Source organism: Mugil cephalus, chromosome 3, assembly GCF_022458985.1.
Source record: "Mugil cephalus isolate CIBA_MC_2020 chromosome 3, CIBA_Mcephalus_1.1, whole genome shotgun sequence".
Classification (NCBI taxonomy): domain Eukaryota; kingdom Metazoa; phylum Chordata; class Actinopteri; order Mugiliformes; family Mugilidae; genus Mugil; species Mugil cephalus.
The window spans coordinates 1,464,482-1,492,053 of record NC_061772.1 but is presented as its reverse complement, the minus strand read 5'-3'; the positions used below and the strand labels follow the sequence as shown (position 1 = coordinate 1,492,053).

Here is a 27,572-nt window from a genome sequence, read left to right as displayed (position 1 = left end):
TCAGTTTTATTTATATTGCGCCAATAACAATGCAAATCGTCTCAAGATGCTTTACAAAAACCATCCTGAAAACCGAACAAGCCTGAGGGCGACGGTGGCAATTAATCTTTGACAATTGAACATATATGTTTAAACAGAAGTATTCTAGTCAAACAAACAGCTATCAATATTCTAAGTGTATCCTGCTCAGGGTCACAGGGGCTCAGAGCCAGTCCCAGTGTGCATCAGACAAGAGGTGATAGATTGGCACCTTCACAGGCTTCCAGTCTGTCACACACACACACACACACACGCGCACATGCGCGCACACCCACACATTCTAAGAACACATTCACACTCACATTCACACCCACCTACAGGCAATTTAGAATTTCCAGTTCACCTAACCTACATCTGTGACTGGAAACCTCACAGCAGCACTGAGCATCCCTCATTTGTTAATATTATCTTTTGGTTGTGGTTTTGTTTTGTTATTCACTTTTTTGTGAGAATACATTAATTCATTAATGTTACTGGAGTGATGCATTGAATAAAAAAAAATACAACGCATTGTCAACAATATTATTTTATGTGAAAATTCTCTTTAAGCACTGAGCAGTGAAAACTTTAAACCTCACCAAAACAAAGAGCTGTATCTTGGAGGGAACCCCCCTCTGGGTCTCTTGAGATGACTCCGCTCGCCTCTAAGAAGAGGAGCTCGCTGCCAAATGGCACCGTGCCCTTTCATGTTACTTTCTGTGCTTTATCTGCGTCATGGAGCCGCGTTGCTGCTGTTAGCTGATGAAGACGAGGAGCAGCTGTGGTGAGGCAGCAATATTTTAATGGCTCCACAGATCTTTGAATGGCCTGTCATGGGGGGGATATGACCTGGGCCAACCCCAAAGTCACTGTTGCCTTCATTTGTATGGAGGCAGTCACACAGGTCTTCATTTCCCTCCATCTCCATCACTGCAGCACTGTCAGTGTTTACAAAAGCAGACACCCGCTTGAACCATCACTTGCCAAGATGTGGCGTGTTTAGCAGCCCCCCCCCCCCATTTCTGGACACAGTAGCACACAGGCACAAACACAGATGCACACGCAAACATGCAAACTCAAGCACACATTGTCTGTGTGTCTGAGTGGCCAGATAAGAAAACATGACATTATCTTCTTAGTGTGTCTGTGTATGTGTGCATGCCCACTCACACACACACGTCTCTGTGCACACGCCTAGTGTGTGTACAGTCAAAATGCTAATACCATACCTGTCTTGATGACCTTTTCTTCTTTGTTGATGCCTGGTGTTTTTCTAAATACTGTGCTGATATCCTGGGATGTGTAATTACCACACTGCAGCTACACACTGCCTCTTTATTAGTTTTCTGACAATGGCCTTCCTCGTCATCACTGAGTGCTCTCTGTGTGTGTATGTGTGTGCTTCTCTGTTGTCCTGTTTACACAGCTGAATATTATAGGACACTAACCATCCTGATGCTGCTCCTTGCACACATCTGGTAAAGACAAGTGTGTGATGTTACTTCTAGTTTTATGTCAGTTCAGCTTAACAGTAGCCACAGTATCCATCATATCCCATTTCTTATCCAGTTATTCATCTACAGGAGCTTCTTAGAAATGATCTCTAGGGACTCATAAATGGATCATTTCCAATCCAGATGCACAGATTAAAACAGGATGGAGGAGTTTAACTCAGTGCGCTGAATTACTTCAACAAATACCACATCACATAAGGTAAGAATTTATTTGGGTCAGGTGTCTGAAGCAGGTTTTATGCACCACGTATGTGTGCTAACATTTACAATGCCGAGGTAAGAAGTGGGATTCCTGCCTTTGTTGCATCACTGGTGCAGAGGGGAAATGCATGTCAAAAAGGTCTCTGTGCATACGTAATGGGATTCTACTCTGTGCCGGCTCGACGTTTGTCGATAAGGATCACACTACCCAGGTTTGACTGTGGGGATTAGGACAGAGGCCGTTTGATCTTGGTGGTTTTGCATAAAAATCTTCTGAATCCTGTAGCAAAGGAGCTGAGTTAGCTAATTGGGGTGTGCTGCTGCACAACAGGATGGACTTACATTGTAGCTGCATGTGGTGTCCTCAAGATGCCTTTGACAGCACCACAATTATAGTAAAGTCAGAGTGCTATGTTAATGATGCTTTCAGAGAGCAGGAGAATGGATGTTTCTTTTTTGAGTCATGGAACAACTGACACGCTGTAACCATGCAGACAAATAGACAGCACACAGTCACTCAATGCTCTGCACATGTGAATGCAAATTGGAACTTATCCACATCACAACAGGAAATCAGACAAGAAACCAAATGTATCCGTCATCACAACAGAGGCCGTGGTCAGCCACGGCGTATGAAAGTCTGAAATGTACTGGAGCTGCCTTCAGAGTCCCTTGTGTCCACATCAAATCCACACGTGCTTAAGCAGCCAGCACAGCAAAAGGAGAGAGGGGTGTGCCAGCTACGGAACATAATTGCTACTAATGACCATTAGGAGTTTGGTTGTCATCCTCCAGGGGCTGTAGAAAAGGCCTTTCTTCTTATCAGTTGATTGGAAACAAATAGACGGGGCCGGATCCTGCATATTAAGTAAACAGGGGGCTAAAATGGTGTTACTCTATCTGGGGAAAGCCTAATGGAGTGGTGGGAAGCTCATCATCTGCTAATGTGTCAGCAAATGGACAAATACTCACAAACCAAGCTCCACTTCTCAAATATTTGTAGCATTTTGTGTCTTGCCAGTTGCAATTGTGTCTGAAAAAGCCAAACAGCAGCAACAACAACAACAACAACAACAAAATCATTCTCATCGGCCCCGGCCCTGGACTTTATTTTAGTTCCCTACTCCTAACACCAAAATGCTGTAGACCTTTGTGCTGCTTTGTAGTAAAGGCGCTTATGCTTTTCCAGCAACAGTGCTGTTATCCAACTGTTAGCGGTGACAGTAAAGTTGTTTTTTTCCTCATGGAGGATTCATTTGCATTATGCAAATTAACTATTGATATGGATCTTCTCCCCTCCGATGAACATTTAGCACAGCATTTTGCCAAGCAAGTAATTACTTATTGACAGAATGATATTACACAGGAAATTGTTGTATAAAATGACAAACCCATCGCATTAAAATGGTGGCAAAAATAATAGGAATAACAATGGAAAAATTAGAAATCATCAGTTAAATGGGCGTGAATTACGCAGGCTCACATATCGTGGCTGTTTTCGCTGCACTCTCTTCACTGCCACCTGTGGTTTCACTGTGGGCTTGTGGCTTTGCATTTTAATTAATTACAAACATTATTAAGGGCACAAATTCACTGTCTCACTATATATATATATATATCAGCAATTATCCATACTGTGATGGAATATTTATGCTGTTTGTGTAACCTGTGTATCTCGTTGTGTCCCTCTTTATTTTTTTCCAGTCTTGACATATTGAAACTGAATCAGTGGAAAATATTGCAGTGTGTTATTAGAGTGAAAATGTGACTTTAAGGACGTTCTAAATGGTTTTTAACATCTATTTTATTTCAACACATGATGCGTGTGTTAAAGTGTCAGAGTCTGTGTAAATGGATTTAATCAAAAATATTTTTAGAATGATTTATTTTTAAGGCTTGTTTTTACCACAGTGCTGTTTAACTCTGATACCTCATCATCATCATCAACACCAGCAGCACCTTGACAAGAGAAAAAATAAAGAAAAAAGACTGAGTCAATAAAGCAATTAATATAATTCAAGAAGGAACTGCAGTCAATAGGAAAAACATTTTACATCTTTTTAATCATCTAATCCAAAATGACCTATCTCACTCACTTATTTTATTTTGCCTCTCTCCCCATTTGTTGCAGAAAGAAATTATTTCCCTGCACACTTTTGCGTCAGCGCCATTCCACCTCTAATATCGAGCATCCCGAGAGATTGGCACCTGGAGGAAAACAGAAAAAGGGAAAAGAAAAAAGGGCCAGCTGCATTTTCTTCTTCAGTAATCGAATCCCTCAAAAGGGGGCCATTTTTCTTCATCTCCCCGGGTCCACAGGACCTTTAAACAGAGCAAGGCACCAAAAGAAGGCACCATAGAACACAATTATAATTCCAATATAGTCTTGTAAGGAAAATGTAAACAGATAGCCAGGCTGCAGTGCTGCCCCCATTTTCCCAGAAGACTTGTAATAAAGTAGAAAAGATGTAATACTGGAAGAGGCTTTTTACCCCCTGTCCTTTTTTCACTCCAGAAATTGAAAAGTATGGCTTTCTGTGATGATGCTGGGGGAAGGAGAGAGGTTCAGAGATTTATGAGAGATTTAAAGGGGAGGCAGAGCAGGAGTAGATTTTACCACAGGCGTTAATGTGGCTTTGCAAATGAACTTTAATGCACGAATATTGATAAGAATAAATGGTATTCTGCGGTACTGGTAGAATCCCTTTTCCCAGTACAGTAACATGCATGTTTTGTCACAAGCTTAATTTCAGAAACCTCCCAACACTGACAGGGGACAAAAACAAGCTGCCATCCCCTCCAGAAATCTGAACAAGAGCAAATTGGTGGCAAATTTTGATTTGTAAGAGCGTGCAGTTTTCCTATTGGCAAATCTTGAACTCTCAGAGCGAGGCATTTTTTATCCCTTTCCATACAGTAGTTTCCTCCTCTCTTGAATATTCTGTTTGTTGTGCATTGTCTTGGGGCTAGCATTTGTTTTATGCCCTGTTTTGTGTTTTTCTCCAGTTTATTCTCCAATCATCGGAATGCAGAGAAAACAGCAATAGGCTGCTCATGATAATTTCCTGGCAGTGTTTGCAACTGTCCTAATAATTATTACTGGGGCTGGAAGCTGCTCGGGCACACGGCTCAGAGGTTTTATCTGTGTGTGTAGGTTTTGTTGCATTCATTCACAGCCATCGCTCTTAAAATCATTTATACTTCAGACTCCTGCAATGTCAAACGTTTGTGAAACAGGCTCAGTGTTTAGACTGACAGTTTGCTAAATGTTCATATTTTTTTTAAAAAAAATGTACAATTTTATTTTAGCTTCATGCCATATGGGCTGTGTTGTAAAATCCAGTGACGTTACAATTTGAAGAGTTAGTCACTGAGAGCAAAGTTGGTAGTGAGATGACTGTGTGATTTAACTGTTTCCCACAGAGTGTAATTTTCAGACTGAAAGAGAGAGGCCTGCTCTTGTGCAATGTACGCATGAAAGAATTTGTTCCTGTGTATGTGTGTTCTTGTTAGTGTGTGTGTGTGTGTGTGTGTGTGTGAGTGTGTGTGTGTGTGTTGAATCTCAGTCCAGGCCAAGAAGCAGTAAGGCCCGGCAGGCCATGAAGGCGTGGAGGGAGGGGGGTGTGACAGTTTAGTGTGAGAAGGGGAAATGGCATGGTGCTACTGAAGCTAGTCATCCGTCTGCTGTGACACTCAGTGTGCATGGAAGATGTCCCCAGGACTCGGCAAAGGCATAAAGGAAGTGTGATCGTGCAGAGGAGTGGGCGGCAGAGTGGAAGTGTCATCCTCTCTGTAAGTGTCACTCTTTCTCTGGTTCACTGTCTTCTTGTTGCACATGGCTACTGTGTCTTTGCTTCACACGTGCTGTTGCTTTCCAGATGTCCGACCACACAAATGCACAGTTGTTTTTAACCTGCTGAACTCTGGGATATCCCACAAGCCTCTAAAATAAAGATATACTACTGCATAAACTATCAGTCTCGACACCAAGTCTTATGAAGGAGAGTACTGAAAAGTCCACTATTTTCCACTGACTATAAGTCACTTAAAACACACCATTTATTAATTATACAATTACACCTTGTATGCATTCACATATACAGAGAAACTAAGGGTGATTGTTACTTCCCAACCACACAAGAAGCACTTTAAAATGTTCATTGTATACTAGAAAAACCCTGAAACATCTCTAATCCTAAACAGCTCTTTTTGAAGCACAGAGATAATCATGCCTGTTTAACATTTTCAACAGAATAGTACTTGTAATGTTTTCAAGGGAGTATTCAATTGTTTTGAGTACTTAGGCAGCAGTAAACATGACACATGAGGGTCATCCTGTCTATTTAAGATTGAGTTAACTGAAGTATAACCTATTTAAAGCCTTTGTTTGTTTGTTTGTTTGTTTGTTTTTTTTATAAATTTAGATTTTATTGGAAAGATACACAGGTGAGAAACATGAGGGAAGAGAAGGTTGATACAGCAAAGGTTTCCAGTTGTATCACTGTGGATGTTGGGATGTCCGGTCATGTTGGAAAGAGCGAAATTACACAAGTAATTCATACACATATAATGTATTTCAAGTATTTGAATGTATGCTCTTGGTACCTTTCAGGGTAAATTGGGGCCAATCAGTATGAAGTGACATGGACAAGAATAATAAGAAAAATAGGTAGAAGCGCTACACGTAAATATACTAAAATAAGTCTATCCCCCAAGACAGTGGTAATGTCCAAGTTGCACAGGTATGGTCAGCATGAGCCACTGCGTTCACGATAAATATTTTTTTTTTCTCTTTGCGGAATTTGAACTTATTCAATTCCACGTGCCCACACTCCCCTCTCCTGCATAACAAGCATAAGTTATTAGTGGTGTTACGTTAAGTATCAAATCTCATGCAGAGGTGACCCAGTTAGAGAGGGAGAAAGACAAAGAGAGACAGAGAGTCTGAGGAGGGAGCCAAAGTTGCTGGGATTTTAATGGTTCCTGCTTGCCAAGTGTGGTCATGAGCCTCCAGTGCACAGACAAGGCCTAATCAAAAGCCCCACACCGTGTGAGTGACAGCATCAAAGTGCATCTGCATACTGGGGGGAATTCTCCAAACTTCTGATTTTTTTACAATTAAAGTGGGTACGGGAATGGAAATGCATGCTGTGATGAATTCTTCCTCCTCCTTTTTTTTGCTCTCTCTCTTTCCTCTTTCGTATGGTAAACAACATGAGCGCTTCTCCCGTTTGCCTGTTATGTTTGTGTACATTATTTCCCAACCCTCGGGAGGCCCAGAATAGGAGAGGGAGAATTAAAAAGAGAGAAGAAGACTGAGGGGTGAAAATGTAGACACTGAGAAGCACAGAGGGAGACAGGGAGAGGCAGGCAAAGCCAGGAGATTGAGAGAGAGCTGTATTTTCACGCCATTACCGTTTGAAGAACATTTTAGCACCTTGAGAAACTATGATATGTCAAAAATAAGATGCACTACAAACTGATTTTTTTTTTTTTATGAATATGACAGGATGACCCACAGCAGCAGCAGTTGGCCAATAAATCTATAAACACAGCCTGACTGACTGTAGAAGATGCTACACTAGCTCGTTTTCTGCTGTGTCCATCCTTCCACTATTGCATATTTTGCCATTAATATTTCAGACACTACAAGCTCATTACAAACTTGTTTTTTTGTTTTTTGATTTTTGGATTGGAAGAAAACAAAATCTCCAGCAGAATAAAATTTATTTGTCAGGTTTATATTTTTCTAAATCCAAGTGTTCCTCCCTCCCATTAACGGATTGGCTACTCAAGTGCTGCATCCTATCAAGGGAACTGCAAAACTCTGCAAGCCAAAATGATGGAAATTACTTTTCTGGGTTCTCTGCATTGAAGTCATATTGTATTGGGAGTGTATTTACAATGTAATTGAGTTTGGTGAATTCACAAAAGCAAAATAGCATTTTTGTGAGCAACAACAACAAAAAAAGATGCACATTATTTCACTTTATGGGTAAGCTGTCAGAATATTAGCTTCATCTAGAACATTGGCAATGTCATTTGATTGGTTAATGGCTGTATCCTTTAGACCTTCCAGGCTGCTCTCACCTCTTCTTCTAAATTGACTCCAAAGCTCCTCCATTTGGCTTTATTTCTAAATGAAAAGACCTCAGTTTGCAACAAGTATACCGGCACTCATAGCACTTGACAGTAGCCTTTGGGAACCCACCAAATGCAAATTCTTTTACTGCCAGCCTAATGACAATGACGACCTGGCAGAGTAAATGAAAACTCAAACTTTTATTTGTCACAAGCTCTTAGTAACTGATGCCTGATCCTGTGACGTCCTGCATGAAAAAAAACAACAACCTCCAAATGCACCAACATCGCAGGTCAGTAGGTTTCGCCACCACGTTTCTGTGTATGTAAGCATTTTTGCTAGCATCTGTAGCGACTAAATGGATATTGGAAGCTGTTGCCGGAGCTGAAAGAATGTTGGACAATGGTTGAGATTGATGAGTGTTTGGGCGCTTTCCCTGTGACCCCACCGCATCTGGCAAGAACAAAGTCAGGCAGGTGTGACAGCCAGCATCCATCTACTAGTCAGCTGTAATAGGGAGGGGGCATTTATACAGGGAGACACACATGCAAACACACACACACACACACACATGCCCACTGCAGACTTTGTTTTACACAATTTTACGCAAGCAAGGATGCACACACATATCTGTCACGCACGCACACAAATCGAGCCGGCAAGCGAGAAAAATATGCACACATTCATTGAGATACACATACAAACACACACACAGGCTCAGAAAAAAAGCCTTCCTGGCAAGCTTCATCGTGTGTCTTTCCAGGAAGGAGTCGTTTTTTTCAATGCTGACTTCCTTCAAATGTCTGCGAACTCTCATGTCTTATTACGGGTGACAAATGGCATGTCGTACCAACGCCGTGTCCTGACTTGTTAGCTCCGGACATGACAACCATCACAACACATTTCATTTAGCTGCATATGGTCTTCTGCTGGTTAAACACGGGAAACACAGCACGCACACTGATTTGGGGCACAATTAAATATGAGATATTTCATGTCACTGTCATTTCTGCTACAAAAGAAGACGCTGACCTTTAGAAACAATTTTATTGTTTTTATGGGGCACTTTACGTTGCATTTCACTTTTTTGGAAAGAGACCATATAAGTCTATATGACTTTAAAATACCATCTTGTCACTATGTTTAGTAGAAGTACTCGTAGAAAAACAGTAGGGGTAGTGGATAACAGGGTCTTCACAAGCCTGGACTTAAAATGTTGTTTTTATCTGTGCTTATATGGAACTTCACATTAGAATCAGAAAAAACTTTATTTATCCCCGAAGGGCAATTAGGAGGGCGAAGAGCAGTACATAAAAGAAAAGCACGAGAATAAGATATTAAAGAATAAAAATTTTAAGAGTGGGCAAAAAAATATATATTTTTTTTCTGATGGTAATAAACCCTCAGAATCTTCAAAACGGTAGTCAGGCTGTGTTATTGTTGCTGACCCCTGTAAGACCAGTGAACCACTCTGAGAGTGAAAGCAGGGCCTAATCCAGTGTTTTGTTCCTAACACCTTTTTTTCTTATCCTGTTTAATTTTTATGTAATATATAATCCTTTCTTATTATTGGGACTGGAGTAAGATGTATTTCCACCTTTGCCTTATGCTCAGGTTTTAATGAAGGCCTGAACAGCTGTGAAAGAAACAATGTTCTCTCATAGTGAAAGCCTCACATAATAAACTGAGGATTATAAGAAAATAGGCTGAACTATGTTGGATTTCAGATGCTAAAAACCACTACCGATGCATGGCTTGACATTTCATTTATTTATTCTCACAAGCATTACAGTGGATGTGGTAAAAGAGGCGTAGAAGGAGGTTGAGACCTCCCAAATAATTTTTGTGATAGGCCACGTTAATTTGAAAATTATTTTCTTCTTGTTTCTTCAAAAATCTCAAACCAAACTATTCCTACATTTACTTGACTATTTTTGCATTGAGGTTACTTTTTACTCTGTCCTCATCTTCTGCAAGCGTACACAGAGGGAGTGATGATGACAAAAGAGAGAAAAAAGAGAGAAACCGAGGTCTTTTTGAACAGTATGTACATACTATAATCAGAATATATCATTTTATAATAGTAGTGGTTACTATTTGAATCAAGAATAACAATCTCTGTGTTGTTTCAGCTTTTAAAAACTGTCACCTTAATAAAAAAGAAAACAGTGATAGGTCTTTCTGTGTGTGTGCAATGCTCAAAATGCTGTTAAGAATATGAACTACATACACTGCATATCGGTGCAAACTTAAAGCTGGCTTACACAAAATTCATATACTGTTCCAAAATATGCTGGAAATAACTCAGTCAGACCTGTAAAAGCAGAGTGGTGACATTTAGCAGGGCCTGAATACACTCATGCAGGTTCCCTTTGTAGTAAAAGCATCTCTCAGCCGGGTGGTCGACCCAACCATTGTTAGAGTGCCTCACTGCGTCAAGCCCCAGGGTACCGGCTCCATCCACCCCACCCCACTCACCCACCACCACCCCCGACAGCACTGTCACCGCTCCTCTCCCTATGCTGGCTTGGAAAATCCCCCATGAGCCTCTCCTCTGATGTAAATCACAGGTAGGGGAAATGTGAGCCCGGCTGATGCACCGGCACTGTGCCGTGAAATCTCTGTTGACATTACCGACGGGCGATTCCAGAAAAAGACACAGAGCGGGAGCAGGAGAGGAGGAAGAGAGTGATAAAGACCGAAAGAGAGTGAAAGAGGGAGCGATGTGAGGAGACGTGAGCATTTCAGGGACTCGCTGATTTGACTTTCTCACTTTTTGAATCAGTGCCCTGCCTTTGTCTCCAGGATGATGGACTGAACTCTGGGCTACATGCTTTCATGGCTCTCATTGTCATTTGGAATTTTTAATGATCTTTTTCTTCCTTCTTATTTATAGACTCACACAGAAAAAGTACTTTTTTCTTCTTGTCTTAAAAATGCTCCTTTAATTCAGCTGCTGGACCTTACTGCTATAATACCCCTCTGACCTTTTTACTTTCTTATTTTCTTTCAGCTACCCTTTTAACTGGCCAAGATTGATATATTTTGGTTTTTTTTGTAATCTGAGAGCAAGAAGTGTGTGGATGAGGATAACTTGGAAATGAAGTGAGGGTAATGAGGGGATCATGGAAATGGGCTACAAGAGGCAATTTCCTTGCCCACTCCCCCTTTCAAAGCGCCAGAAGGAAGAGTAAATTCAGCATATGAAAGTATTTTTTGCTGTACTGTATATCAAAGTGCTATTATTTTATTGTTGAGGTGCAGCTGGAAACAAAACTTGGTCATTTTATCCAAAAGATGTGATTATGTAAGTGAGAGAGGCCTTGCTTATCTGTCTTAGATGGCACCAGGAAGGCCGAGGGATTCTGAGCAACGTGATAATGCATTTAACGGCTGCCCATGTGGGCTGAAGGAAGGCAGAAGAGGGAATGTGTCATTGTTGTCTGCCACATGAGACAACAGGGACGACTGTCTCCTTTCTCTTGTCTACTTTTCCCCTACTCCTCGTTCCTTTGTTCCACCTCCCTTCCCGCTCGCTGTCGCTGGGTCTGTGTTCCAGACAGTGTGAAACACGTACAGTGGCATCATGACACACAGAAGAAGTGCTTGTGCTTGTAGCTGCCGTCCACTCCAAGGTGATCTGACATGTTAAAGCGATGCTCTGTGCAATTGCACATTCAGTCAGACAAGCGTGTTGACGTTGCTGCCTAGCCAAAGGACCCCTCCTGTCCCCCTTACCAGTCTGAAGCTGGCTGCCAAGTGCTTCCGCGAAGAGGATGGCTTAATTGTTTCTGCCACAGTAATGCCTCTTCTTCATTTTTCTCTCTTTCCGTGCTAATCCCAGGGATGGGAAAATGGAGCTGTTATTTGCATGTCTAATGATACTCGATATCAGAGGCCTCTCAAAGGAGAAGGCACAGATGATTATTAATGTAGCCAATGAACCCCTCATTTATACTGCCTTTTGTTCTTAGGCCTGAGCTTTTTCAATACCTGCCTTTTAAAAGCTACGTCCCATACAAACATGTGGAAAAACTACATCCAGTGAGTGAGCCTGCGCTTTATGAGTTGCATGTTTGCATAAGTGAATGATGAACAACAAAAAGTACTTCATCAAAATACAGTGGCTGGAGTATTGATCCTCCTGGGGATGAGGTCCTTAAACCCTTGCACGACAGAACAAACAGTACGTCACCATTCAAAGTTACGAAGATTTGAACGACCACATGCATGTATGGTATATTAGCAAATGATATAATACATGTTTAATTTCAGACATTTCGGACAGTACAGGTTTGCTGCAAGAAAAAACAATAGTGCTTAGCCAAAGCTGTCACAGCCCATTATTCATGCCTCCATAAAGAAACTTGTATATGGTACCTGCAGGAACACCAGCAATGCATGCCCTTCCAGCAGTGGCAGCTGGCATTGAAACCGGCTAATTTGCAAGACTTCTCAGGTTGAGAACAATGCCTTTGACAGCTTGAACAGGCACTGTGGAGCACATCTGCATTTTTCGTCTGGCTGTGACGCTGCGTGCCTTCCAATTATGGAAATTTTAGCATATCTATATCTATATCTATATCTATATCTATATATATATATCTATATATATATATATATATATATATATATATATATATATATATATAAGACATCTCGAAACAGGCTGAATGGAATTCACAGAAAAATCCAATTGGATTATTGCCCACTGCTGGATTGTTTACTAATTTCATTTATATATTTAATTAAGTTTAAATTCTATTTTATATTTGATCACATATTTTTTTCAGTTCAGGATTGTTGTTTTTTAGATATCTACAAATTTCCTTTTAGATTTTCTTTAAACCCTCCTCCTAATTTGAAAAAAAAAGGAAAAAAAAAGAAGCTATTTCACATTTATGAAACCTGGTGTAATGTAATTAAATTCTGTATGATGACTATATTCATACCAGCTAGGGCTCTCCTTTTGTCCTTCACTTTTTTAAACATGCGGTCAACACTACCACCATGAAACCCAGCAGTCGCCTTGTGTGTTGTTTGCTACATTTAACAAGATCACAGGATCACATGTTTGACAGATGAGTTTGTGATACTTATCCACATCAACACTCATCTACTCAGCAGTTAAACTATGAGCAAAAAAAAGGGGAAAAACAGAGTGAAAGAAATGGTTGGAGGAAGAAAGGGAGAGGAGGGTGAGGGTAAAATGTTGAAATATGAATTACAAACCCGAGCAGCACCATCTGGACCGAGAAAACACACATCATAGTGGAGAGCCGGCACATTGAATTAGACTTGCTACGGGATCCATCTGCACCTCGTGAAATCAATCTCATTCCTTGATTTGATTAGGTCAGCTGCACAGAAGAAAGAGAAAACTGTTGTGCTCCTTGATTAAGCTTGTTTTGTTTAGCGCCCCTCCACACCCACCCACCTTCGGCATGCTGTGTATACCGATGAGTTTGGGGCCCACAGGTACGGTAATGACAGTAGTCGAGGTTAATGCTAAAAAATCTCCCTCTATTTAACACACAGCATGCGCACCACAGCACCCGTAGCTGAGCTCATTTACACTTTTTCATGGCTCTGTCTCTTTATTGTTCACAATTTCTTTTCTCTTTCTTTCTTTATTTGTTTGTTTTCTTCGAATCACAGGCTTTTTTTTTTTTTTTTTTTGGAAAGGCTTTATTCTGGCTGCAGAGCTCTTCTGAGGACACATGTGGAGCTGCCATGAATTGGACAAATGCATTTAATCAGAGGCGTTTTTTTTTTTTTTTTTTTTTTTTTTTTTTTTTTTTTTTTTTATTTAACTTTGTTTTCTGTTGTTGAGGTTTCCATCAGGCACACACCAGTGAACAGACTGATTGTCCAATGCTCTCTTGTTCTAACAACAGGCAATAATGAGCAGGCGGTAAAAATCTATACTGAAGATTGCTTGCATATCTGAAATGAAAGATCATTCTTGAAGAGAGAGCTTATATAGCCAAGAGCTTGGATGTATTATACAGAATTGTTTTTATGTTCATGTTTCCCATTCTCTCTGCAGTGACACAGTATCCTCTTGTGATTAAAATGCATCCTGTCATGTATCCACACTCACAAACAAAAGGCTTTTCATGGGTGGCTAAATCTAATTGTGTCGCCCTCTTGTACTAAAGGTAGCTGCTTTGACTTTGACTTATTCTCCAGAAGCAATAAAGCGCCGGTGGCAATGAATGCTACAGATGTGCCATTGCTCAAAGTGCAGGGATGGACAGGGAACACATTAGCCTTGATTGACCTTGGGACGGATTGCACCCAAATCCAGTACAAACTGTCTGTTTTTTTGTTTGTCTCGTTTATTCATGGCTGTTCAAGAAAAAAGAGGGAAAAAAAGGCGAATGAAGGCAGAAGGTGATGGGTTGCCAATGAATGAGCTCTTTGTTCAATAAAGAAAAAATACAAGAAGTGTGTTTGTGGAGATGGTATAACATTGAGAGTCTCTGTCACTGATTATAATTACTGCACCTTTTCTGAGTGGAGTTGGCTTCAATTACAAACCATCACCTCTGTTGGTACATGGGTCATGACACCATCTCTTTCCCATTGTCTCAATAAAGCAGAGCGTCTGCAGTGATAACACATGAACAGGAAAACATGTGAGGCACTCACTCCTCTGTATGGCCATGAATACTGTGTTTGACCTCTGAGAAAAGCAATATTGATTATTGTTCTGTTGCAACAGATGCCCACAAATCCTCATGGGTTTAATTCCTCTGTGGCTACTGAAAGAAAACAACAATAGATAACCCATCATTCTAAAAATCTTTACTCTCTGAGTTATGAGAAACATCTATATATAATCAGCAGACATGTAAAAATGAATGAATATGAGCGTTGTTCGACTCATTTAATTATACCTTTAAATTTAGACTCATTTGTGTTACGATGAATTAGGGGGCTGATAATGTTTCAGGCTATAGTGTTTCTGAATGAAACTTTTTGTTTCCAGTGTACCACCACCTCTATATAAAGTATATTGTGGTTCACACCAGAAGGGAACTTTTCTGTCCAATTTGATAAACCGCTACGTGCCATGAGACAGACTGGAGGGAAAATGTTCCCAAGAATAGCTAAGTGTATCATATATCATGCATTGCGCCATCTGTTCCGTACATTCAAAATGTTATTGCAATATTTAGAATTACATATTATTCATGTAGGTGTAATTAACAGAGTTGAAATCCAACAAATGGGAGGAAGCTAGAATTAATTTCCGACATGTTTGAGTAGAATCTATCTGGAGTAACTATTTAGGCTACAGTTGCCTAAGGGTGCACAGATGGGGAAAAAAATCTCTAATTTTATCAAATTTGGCAATGAATTACCCCCTGTTGATCCCTCATTGCAGTGTGAGGCCCCCTTAAATGAACTCTTTGGATTTGTTCTGTGACCAAGCTGCATTGACCAGATGAGAACTGGGCCATAATGATGGACTGAACTGAATAGAAAAAAGGTCAACATCTGGCTGCTACAAAAAGGTGCTCGTCTTGAACTAGTCCACACAGTGCATGGCCTTGGGCTTCCCATGCATTTTACATAACAACATGCAATCTTCTCCATATTTAATGGTTAGCAAGACATTTCCCCTCAGTATGATTGGCTGGTCTGGTCATGCGACCTTAGTTAAACAAGCCCACATCAGGACCACACTAAACAAGACAATTAGAGTCAACACAGTAATCCATTATACAGCACATACTCACACTGCTTTGCTTGCCACTTTATACCACATGCTATATATTGTACAGTATTACATCATTAATGGCAAAAGGTAAAAGTATTTTTATTTCAGTGCAATTTTGTGTTAGTAGTACTTAAGTATTTTCACCTTCTCTTATCATTGTGTCATGTCATTTTATCTGATATCACACTACTTGCATGAAATACTTTTCAGATTAGTATTTCAGAGTTAATAATTTCCCTCCTTTCTTCAATCCGTCTCTCCTTCTCCAGTCCTGCTGGTAAATTGGTACATAGAGTACATAGGAGTAGTGTGTGTGTGTGTGTGTGTGGGGGGGGGGGTATCTTCCTCATTAGGGCATAGTGATTGTTCAAGTGATTGCAGAAAAAACTCATCTTCAGCAGGGGCTGACATATTTCCTCCTCTGCTGACAGGCTAAGCAGTCCCATGCAGCCCCTGATTGGGAGCTGTGGTTGAGGTGTGCATGTGTTTATGTGTGTGCGTGTGTACTGGCGGAGACCAGAGGAATATGTCTTCATATGGATGTCTGTCTTTTCAGCTGCCATAGTACAGTGGCTAAGGGCATTAACACTTCCAAGCGTTAATACACACACTGCATTCACTCACACCATCATTTCTACTTTGAGATAGATTTTGTTTACCTTCATACAGTAATACAATCAATGCTTTGGTTTATATTGAAACTGCAGTGCACAGGACAGCTTTTGTACATCTCAGGCCAGGTTTCAGACCGGATTTTGACAATTTGTATTGCTATTGCACTACATGAATAAAACAACAAAAATCGAATTGAAGGTCATTACTATTTGGTGTTGAAAGTTTCTGACTTTATAGCCAGGTGAGACACACTACAAACATTTCTACTGACATTGTACTAAATCGACAGAGGCATTAAAACAGCCTGAGATGTATGCTTTATTCACCCGGTGCTCAGAGTTCTGTATTAGTGTTTTGTGGATCCTGTGTGCATTGTAATGCATAGCTATCACGGCGTGTGTTGTTATACATTATCAGCTCATGTCCTGAATATTAAAGTAAAGTCAATGTCACTGATTGTTGCTGCTGTTGCAGTTGCCTGGGCAACTACAACATGATGACATAATGACAGAGACGTATGACAAACTTTTTTTTCGCCCCCCCACAGTAATTGTACTCTTTGATGACCGTTTGTGCACTCCAGTGTGGGCAACCTGGGCAATAAGAGGAGACATCTGTGTAGAGAACTGTAACTGGTTACAGCCACTTCTCCTCATCTTTCTATGAATTTAGAGTCGCAGTGGCAGCTTCTAGCAAAATGAGAACTGAATGGGACTTTTTTCAAAGAACACAGCATACTTTTTTTTTGGAAAGGAGAGGATTTGTTAATTGTCAGAATTTTTGCTAGTTGCCAGCTATAATTCAGCATTGCCCAACTCAACAGCTATACACTGCTAGAACTTCATTAAAATGTTAAATGCTAAAACTACTCACAGGAAGACAAATCAAGCCCATGAAAAATGAAGCCACATGAAATGTGGTTGAAAATAACAGGTTGTTAAAGCTGTGTGTAATATTTGAGGGGATTGTCAGAAATGGACTGTAATATTCATAATTAGGTTTTCATTAGCGTATGAACACCAGAGAATAAGAACAGTTGTGCTTTTGTTCACTTAAGAATGAGGCCCTCGTATCTATAGTGGAACACTGAAGAAAATGCCTTGGCATTTTAGGCCACCTGTGATTCTCTTATTCTTTGACATCACAGTCTCATGATAGTTTGTGATATAGTATTTTAAGACAACATTTTTGTGATTCGTAAAATATTTAGGTGAAATGGTACATCCATTATCAAAGCACAACTTTGAAAGTACTCTGTTTCAGTCGGCCCTAACAGATGTGTCCACACCAATGTGTGAAAAGGTGTATTTTCAACCAAAATATGAACTGTACATGTTTTGTTGCATACTTACAATCCAAAGCAAAAGAGTGACACAGAAAGAAAGAAAACATGAAGCGTGTGCAAAAACAGAGGGGAAAGTAATGGCCCCACACGGGAGTTGGACCCAGTTCTCCTGGACCGCGTTGCCCCGTGTTAACTCAGTAGAGGACAGTGAGGGATGGCTGCAATCTGTAACCAGACGGCATAGGTGTCACTGAAACCTACACTACTCTCTGGAAAATATCATTTTTCTCCAATGTACAGAATAGTGTACATACAGACATACATTGACTAGAGGAGACTATTCTCAGATTTTTCATCTGAAGGAAGAATATTGTCTGCAGGGTGTACCTACAAGCGGAAGTTGATAGACACGATGATTGCCAATCCTATTATAACAGGCAGGTAAAAATTTAGATGACATTGAAAACAGCTACGGACAAAGCATTTTCAGCTCAACATCCAATTATTTGCTTTTCTGGTTCTATTGACTGTTCTATAGCATCCTTATAAGCAGATTGAAAGTCCTCATGTGCCATTACTGTAAATGTATAAACCTCCCATAAATGTCATCTACAACTTTCATAGGTAATTGACTGAAGCGTAGAGACAAACCACTTATTTCAAATTCCCATATTTCCTCATATTTAAAACCTTAGTGTCATAGAGCACACAACACATTTGCACATGGGTGACCTCACGTTGGCGTATTAGTGCCAGCATCAGTTCCAAGCACACAGGCTTTAATCATTTATGTTTTGCTAAAAATATGTTTGAAATATGAATCAAGCAAAACTAATATTCAAGCTGAAATAATCACCGGCCAGCCTCCTCCCCCCCCCCCCGACCCACCAGTGCCAGAGGCAAATACACATGCAGTCATATGCTGAACTGTAGGCCTTACATGGCACGCAAGAATCCACAGAAAAAAATACAATGACAGATCATCATTAATTTGAGCTCATTTAAAGAGTTTCTCAGCGTGCAGGATGTTGCAAGGCATTTGTGTTAATGAGCTACATCATTCAGGTAAAATGATGGCACAATTAGGAAAACAAAAGTGCAAGGTGTGACAATTTAAGTGAACGTGCTTTGTCAGTGTCTGCGAACAACACCTCGGAGACAGAATATACATAAAAGTCAGCTTATAAAAACATTGCTGGGGGTTTAGAGGTCGAGATTTTCACAGACAGATTTCTATCTCGCTGCTCTGCACCCTAGCCACGCTCCCACAGGAGTCCCCGTTGAAACACTGTAGCAGGAAATGAAATTAAAGCTGCTGAATACAGATGTTTTGATGCATGTCTGTGCACTCAGTTGGGTGCGTACATCTGTGCTTTTGAGATGCATGTATGTTTACAGTAATACAAACTGAAAAGGCGAGAGCTGCCAGCCGTGCCCCAGCAAAAACTGAGTATTGTTGGATTTGTAAATGTTGCCTCTCTCCTCCTCTCTGAAAGTCACTCACGTCCGGGATCAAGGGGCTTATATGAAAGGTGACTTACAGTAAAGGAAGTGCTCTGTCTGTTTGTGTGAATAATCCCTGTTCTTTTCTTCTGCTTTTCTTTTTTCCCTGACCTCTTTCTTTCCACACCGCTGTATCTCCCGCCCTTCCAATTTACTTTTTTATAACTTGAAACAGCAGAGGGTTTTGCCTGCTCTTCTGCCCACAGATGTTTGAACAGCCTCATGTAGCATTGTCAGACTCATTAGTTATACTCAGCCCGTGCAGCGAGTGGGATTCTAGCACGTAATGCAGCTTTAGTGAGCTAATGAAACTGTAATTACAAACATAATAAGGAACATGCGGTATAGTCCAGTGACTTTGGTGTTAGTCGTTTGTGAGTGTGAAACATCACAAGCAGAGTTTCCTCTTAAATTTTTTATGGATTTGGTATTGTTGCTGTGGCGAAGAATGCACATACCTAGCACGTCTAGCTTCTTCGTTTGATGATTTTCATACTACAGGGAGCAATATACCCCGCAGCGTGTGTTTGTATGATGTATTTGTGATGTATAACAAGGGACTATGTAGGCTAATGTCCATTTCCTGTGCTACGTATACCGTTATTTTCCCCTGTGGGCCTCATTTAGCAAAGCGTAGGCCATGTCGAGCCAGGTTTAGTACCTGTGCTACAGAAGTTTCAGCCAAGTGCAGCAGCAGAAACAACCCATTATAGTAACACCGTGTACTTATCTGCATTTACATAGTGAGAACTTTCAGAATCTGCTGAGCATATCAACTTGCATTCATTAAGGGGTTTATCCCCCCATGTGTTTACTCCGTAGGATTAAACTGAGGACTCCACTGCACCTTTTAATTTTGTCTAATATTTCCTGTCTCCTTTTGATTGCAGCTACACACAGACTTGGATGTGGGCAACAAGAACATCAAGTATGTCCTAGCTGGTGAGGGGGCAGGCACCATCTTTGCCATCAACGAGTTAACAGGTGACATCCATGCTATGAAGAGGCTGGATCGTGAGGAGAAGGCAGAGTACACGCTTACAGCCCAGGTCGTTAATGCCGATACAGATGAGCCTTTGGAGCCACCGTCTGAGTTCATCATCAAAGTTCAGGACATAAACGACAATCCACCGCAGTTCATTGAAGGTCCTTACCATGCCGCTGTTCCAGAAATGTCTGCTGTTGGTAAGTCACAACAGACAGACCTCATTTCTCCTCTCTAGCCTCACACGGCACCCTAATCAGTGTCTGTGATTTCCAAGATGACTGATCTCTAATGGGCTATTGCATAAAAATAATGAGTGAATAAGAACAAGAGGCAATGAATGTGCCTATTTACATGCTTGCCCGCTATAAGTATTTTGGAAAATGAAAATGCAAGAATGATAAATCAAATCAAATTACCAGGACTTCACCCATGGCTCAGTGCTGCAGCTGAACAACTGGCATCAATGTCAACACACACTTAGGGACGGCCCCTCTACAAACAGCCCCCTCACAAAGAGCTAACAATATGCAGAACACGAGCCAAACAATATTGTTGTACAGCTCACCACACCAGCAGGGAATGCTATACTAAGATTTCACTTGATCTGACAGACACACAATCTGAATGCTGCAGAGGGTGGAAAAGCAGCCCCTTAGTAATGCTACAGCAACATTACTATGTGTAGGTCCAGCAAATTAACCAGGCATGCAAAAACACTAGTCTTCACTTTGTCTCTGTAAATGCCCATGTGATGTGAACTATTTTGGCATATGTGAACTTCGGGCCTTTAGCATAGATGTGGGCAGCTAGTTATATGAAAAACACTGTTAATCGCTTCACTAAATTTATTGAAATATTAGACTCAGAATGCAATATATAACAGACAACAAAATGTAAACCACTAAATGCGAATCACCTTAATTTATATCAGGCCTTGTTTTTATTCCTTACACAACAATAAAGCTTTACAGATCGCACTGTAAGTCCATGCATGGAGGGTTTATAATGTGTTTTTGTATAATCATTGGTAGAAGAGGCACATGGAGCCTTTGCATGTACACTCACAAACAGCCACTTAGCTTGACAACACAGACTGATGCTAATTGCGACAAGCTACCATTCTTCAAGCCTTCACAAACTGGTACACAATCCACTGCAAAATACTTTGCACTATATGCTAATATATTCATATATTCTTGTTTGCATACCACAAATGCATATCAATGACTGCTTTGTGATGATAATGTATAGCTTGTGTAGGATTGGTAGAAGCCTGTAAGTGGAACGTTTCTCTCTGTTTTTTCTTCTTCAGGGAAGTCTAACCACTGACTCCGGAGCAACAGGAATCTTGTAAAAAAAAAAAAAAAGTAGCAGGAAGGAGATCAGAGTGTGCCTTTATGCTGTTTTGACATTGGAGAAGTTCAATGAGGGTGCTACGGTCTGTTGTTGGGCAGCATGCCCTTGTTACTGAGTTTGTTCATCGAGCTTCCTCTTGTTACCTGTCACAAAGCTGCCATAACATGCTACGGCAGATGGTGTTAGGTATGTAATGGAATCTGTTTGGTAAATCCCATCTGTAAGTTGCAGAAGCAATGGTGATTTACTTTCAGCTTCTCATGATGATTGCAGCTGATTCCTAATAGCTGCTGCAGATGCAGCGGTGGGAACAAAACACAATCCAGCCTTATAAAATTATCCATGTAAACACAGAATAACAGCGAACTCTTCTTGTCTGAACTCTGTTGCTTGATCCCAGCTGCTCACAGTGTTGGATCTCAGTTGAAATGTAATGTAGCTCTCCAAGGGTTTTCTCAGTGCAGGGCAGGGACAACCACAGCGATGGGGTAGCGAGCAAAGTGGTAGTTGACAGCACTCTGTGATTTGCCGGTGGGAATAATGCAGAAGAAATGAAAATCGGCAACTCTTTGTTGATTGTTGTTCGCTTTTGTCACTACTGATTAATTAAACATTCACAAAAGCTCTGCTGTTTGCTTGAAAGGCTTTTCTTTCAGCAACTAGTTTTCCTCTTGTGAAGTTTTCATGTGCTGTGGTATTATGGGAAGAATTAGACACCCTGGACAAACAAACAAGTCATTCATCTCTCCACCGCCTCATATTCATAAATCACCGCTTTCTTTACTGCAGTGTTTCATCTTTATCATTTTGAAATGAAAATTTGTGCAGGACTCAGTAGATCCCCAGAAGAGTGTTGAGTGGTGGATAAGTAATAAAGTCCACAGGATAGGGAACGGAAAATAAATGAATCTTGGTGAAGTCTGCTGCATATGAGCGAATCTCTGCAGTGACAAGAAAGTAGAAAGTATTAAAATGTAATTATGGCACGTGCTAAAAAGATGCAGCATTACGCCTCATATAAAGTTCTGACAGTGCTGAGTCTGCTGATGTATTTATGCTTAGCGTGAATCCACCTGTGTCGAATAATCAAAAATCTAATCCCAACCGTAGCAGCCTGCTTCTTGTGACGATGTTATCCACTTACAGAGCTTGTCAGTTCCACTCCAGACTTCATCAATGTCTTAGCAGCTCCTGTCTTATCAAGACTGAATCCACCCGGTATCAGTGGGACCAGGGACAAATATCAACACCCACAACCTTTTATCTATCAAGGACTAGGCTAGATAGAAAACCCCCCTCATAGAATGTCACCGTTCCCTGTAGGAAGCGGTGCCCACAGCCGGATGAGATATGTGACATAGGCCACGGAGGTCGCCATGTTTCCTGTGTACGGAGGCACATAGAGGTTAATGGGAAACGAAGGAGAAAGACCTTTTGTTCTTCCTTTAAAAGGGCCCGTCGTATAAGATGTGTGGCTTTCTGTGACTTTTCCCTGACTTTCATTCTCCTGAATGGCAGAGGATGGCAGTGACTACCATTTTAATTGCTTAGTGAATTGTCTCTCTCAGTACAGTGCCAACAATGGGAGGAAGTGGAGAGCACAGGGGCTAGCTCTGCTGGAGGAGAAATGGCCTGTATGAATATAGTTTATTTTCATTAGTGTAGTAATCAAGTCTGATTTCCATTGTGTTAAGTGCATTACTTGTGAATAGGTGTCTTTATGATCCTGCTGTCAAAAGTCAAAATGCATCTCTAAAATGTGCAATTCTTATTTAACCATTTGTCAAAACAAGTTAGCGACGCTAAATCTATTTCAATTTATTTCACACTTGCATATTTCCCATTAATATGGCAATTGTGGCTCTTTGGGTCAGGCTAACTTTGCACTTTTACTTCAATTGACAGACTTGTTGCAGAAACTTCTCTCAATTGGAAACTGATTATGCTCCAGTAAAGATCTACTAGTTTGTGTTTTGTTCTCTCTGTGTCAGTTGAAACATGGCCCATGTTGAAACATGGTGAAATCCAAATGTTAACTGACTAAAATTTTCTGAAAAATGTATTCTGTTTAGGCCAGGTTAGACGTTCATAACACCACACTCTGATCCTGATAATAAATCAGCTTTTAGTTTGGTATCCTCAGGTCCGGGGTAGGTCCGGGGGTAAAAACTGTCAGTTTACTGAAGTCCTGTTGTGGTTTTGCCTCTGCCTCCTTGAATAAATGTATTCACTAAATATGACCAACCATCCTCCTCATAATAATAATGCGTTTAGCTGCTGAGTTTCCAGAAAGTCAGCCGTAGCACGAGAACCAACATGCAGTCTGATTAGCTCAGCTGGAAAGTTGTTCCAGTAGGAAGTCCCTAATGCAGTTAGCAAAATGGCCATTTCAAATAGCTATTGCCTTTTACTACAGTACACCTGTGGAAGTACTATTGCTTTGTTGCTTGGTTCTGTTGTGTAAGACTTGTATTGTTCCTGTGTAACTGCTTACTTGATTGTTTTTTGTTAGTTTGTTTTATCATTAAGGGAATTATTTTAATAATGTTTTCTTAATGCAACGTGTTTCCTTGTATATTTTTTGTTTCCTGTGGTGTATTCTATAATACTCTCATAAACCACAGCAGTGGCTTGCCTTGATTTATCACAATGTATTTATTTCTTAATTACACTTCCTTATTTCCTTTGTTGTACGTTAAAAGTATTCATTAGTCTAACTTTAATTACACAGAGTGGATTTTCTGAGTAAGAAGCCAATGTTGTATGTTTTTATTATTATTAATATTATCAGTTCACATATTAATATTTGATATGCTACACTTCACGCCTTTCCCGTGTTTTTATTAACAGAAGTGTATCCATTGGTAATTATGTTTCACTGACACAGTTAGACATGAGTTTTCTGTGTACTTGGGAAGCTTGGTCGTGATTAAAATTTTAGTTCTTTTTCACGGATTGCACAGATCTCACAGGATTAGTAGAACCTGTTTTCCTGTTAATGGGGTCTTCGACTTGAAGGCCAGTACAAGCTGACAAATTCCCCCTGTTTGTCTGTCGACCATATGCTGGAATTGTGAGGCTCTGCCACCCGTCTGCAGCTAACAAGGGGCATGTGATGTAGTTGGAAGCTACAAAGTCTGCTTGAAGTGACGCCTCAGGTAATTAGGAGAAGGTCGCTAGACCCTCCTCCCCATGCCAAGGAGGGGTGTGAATGACAATAATTGCTACACCGTGAAACAAACTTGCTGAAAGTTGTTTGGATGGAATTCATGCAAGAGATGCCCCAGGAGTGGAGAGATGTGAGTGTGCTTCATTATCAAGGCGATTAATATACAGGCGCATAGACAGATGGCCCATCTCTTCTTTGCATGGGCCGTGCTCCCTGAAACCCCAGCAAAATGAGTACCTGTATGGAAGCACAGTCTTGCCAAATGTGTCAAGATCCGCTAAATTGGAGCGTAGACATAAAATTGAAGTGACATTAATAGATTACCTGGAGTTGATTTGCATTTTCAGAGTTATTATGGGTGCCGGTAACAGGACTAACGGGCACAGCCGTCAATGTAGGGCCTTAATGATGTTTCTGATTACACTCTCATCACCAGCAGCAGCTGGGAAAATAAGTAAAGGCTTGTCATCACAGATTTGGACGATAAATGAACAGACTTGATCAAGGGAAGATGTATGAGAATGAGCAAAATGTAGATCTTTATCAGAGCCAATTGTCTCATGCTTCCAACATGCAGCAAAAAGCTCAGCACGGTCACAGATGATTTATAAGATGTACATAATCCTTTGTGATGGATAACATTGTTAAATATGTCTGCAATTGTCATCTCATCAAAGCTTGCATCTATCTATCTATCTATCTATCTATCTATCTATCTATCTATCTATCTATCTATCTATCTATCTATCTATCTATCTATCTATCTATCTATCTATCTATCTATCTATCTATCTATCTATCTATCTATCTATCAATTGCGCATGACTGATTCTTGTCTCGCATAACAATCAGTCTTTTGGATCAATAGATACAGTAGAACGCTGAGATATTTTCAGACTATTTCATGCTCCACTTGGGCCAGATGTTCTATAAAAATCCCCTTCTTGGTATACCAAAAAAAAAATGTTGTTCTGTGCTGATCTTGCGGTAAATGTTGAACATATCTTGGAAAGTCTGGCTCTGAATGCATTAAAAACAGCTTAACTTGAATAAACCCTAGCAGTATTTCAGGGTCACAGCAACCCACATAAGTAAAGGAAGCACATTTATAGTGCATCTTTTATCTGGCATTTCTCTGTTGAGCTTTGAGCTGAGAGCTAAGAGAGAGGGTGGCTGCTTGTGTCTCGCTCTTCTCTGATCCTAGACTCTGGTCTGCAGCTTGGCAGATGGACTGAGTGGCAGGGGGCCCCTGGCCCTTTAACATGTTGGGCAGCTGGGCCAGAGCTGGGCCAGTGCTGGGTCGTGGCACATCTGACGACTGGCTCCTGGGCTGGGCTGGGTTGCAGCAGACCAGCGCTGTGATGATGGTGGTGGGTGGCTCACAGGCTGAGCTAGGGTGATAGGGGGTCAGAGCAGTGAACCTGGCCAAGGCTTTGACTCTCTCCAGCCTGTCTAACTGCCAGGAAGCGTGCATGCCAGCCTGCCCTTTTTTGTGGCCGTGCTAAATGGGGATAGGACAGGCCTCCGAGGCAGAAAGGATTTAACTGACATGCTGGAGTTTCTCTGTAAATAACCTGCTACTCCTATCTATCTCACCTCATTTGGCAAAGGCATCTGTACGGCTGGATCTGTGAGTGTGCGCCCAGTTCTGTGTGTGTGGGTGTATTTGTAGGCTTGTTTTCACCTTTGTTTGTATCTGTGGTACTTGTCACCTGTCAATTACTCCTATTTGGTGTGCATATATACCCTGCTCTACTGCTTCTGCTTGTGCCTACATCCAGCTAATGGCTAATTCAACATCCCTTTGTGTCACACTTATGCAGTTACACATATAGCCTATATAAGAAAAAAGGGCATTCAGATATTCACCCTGCTAACACATATAGTGTTCCAGAGAGGGAAATAAATGCAGTAGCAGCTGCTCAGTATCACATACAAATGTGTATTACTAATTCATCAAATGTTATTTATTATCCAATGTACCTCTGAATTATGCATGTAACATCATCAGTCATTGGTTCAGATACAGTAATATGAGCCCTTTAGAGCCTCCTGGGTGATTTTTTTTTTCTAGAAAATCCAGGCATGCATGCATACACTGTACATGTCACATGTCACATGTCACAGGCACAAGTGCATATGAGTGCACTAAGGCACATACCTTTTCCAAGTTAGCATAAAGCCACAATGCAGATGTAAAGATGGTGTTGTTCAGGTGTAATTTGTCCCTTCTCCCCTGTGTAGCCCGCAGAGACGCACCCTCCTTATAACTCATTCTCTCTCTCTCTCTCTCCCATGCACACAATTTTTTGTTCCTTTTCTGTACTTCTTCTTCTCTTTTTTGCTTGCCACCACCCTCCTTTGCTAAGCTAATGCTCTCGCTCACTCTTCCCTTGAGGGAGAACAAAAAGTAGCTGGCTTCTAGGTAATAAAGCCCTTCAATGTGATCTGCATAAGATTGCCTCCCTTGCTGGCCTGGCTGCCTTGCCCCAATGAATAGCAAAAGACTCTCAATGAGACTAAGGACAAAAAGCTGCCTTCTTCTTAGCCACAGTATCGTTCTCAAACAAATTCACTGTTTTTCTTTGCCACGCGCATGAAGTAGAAAGAGTAGAACAAATAAAAAGGAAGGGCATAAATAACAAACAAATTTAATGAAAGAGAAGGTAAATGAGAGCAAGAGATCAGTGTTGATTCATGTGTGAGCATGTGCACACGATATTGTGCACCAGTTTTCGTAATGACGAGCAGAAGGATACGAATAACTGAGGCTGTCACAAATGCTATCCGCTGTGCCACTGCACTGAGTGGATGTGATTCATGCACAAGGGTCAACAGTAGCATAATTGGATGTAGGGAAATCAAAGGCTAAAAATGAAATTTGTTTGACTGAGTACATTTATATGTATGTATATGTAGGGCTGTCAAAGTGCGTTAACACGGATTAATCTGTCATCATAATTAATCTGAAAATTTTAACTCAATTAACCCATCTGCAGCACAGAATGATCATCTCTGATCAACATCTCTGCCAATGCATTCTGGGCAGCTTGTACAAATACAGTTACCATGCGCAAATGGGCAGTTGATCCAGTAGTGACAGGCAACAGAA

General features: G+C 40.8%; 1 protein-coding gene across 2 annotated transcripts in view; it reads left to right on the top strand.

Moving 5' to 3' along the window:
- The window catches only part of cdh8 (cadherin 8), an 81,675-nt gene that overhangs the window by 12,708 nt on the left and 41,395 nt on the right, over positions 1 to 27,572 (top strand). For both annotated transcript variants that reach the window (XM_047581450.1, XM_047581449.1), the window contains exon 3: positions 19,838 to 20,132. In XM_047581450.1, the coding sequence (XP_047437406.1) occupies positions 19,838 to 20,132 (295 nt within the window). The remainder of the gene's footprint in view (positions 1 to 19,837; positions 20,133 to 27,572) is intronic.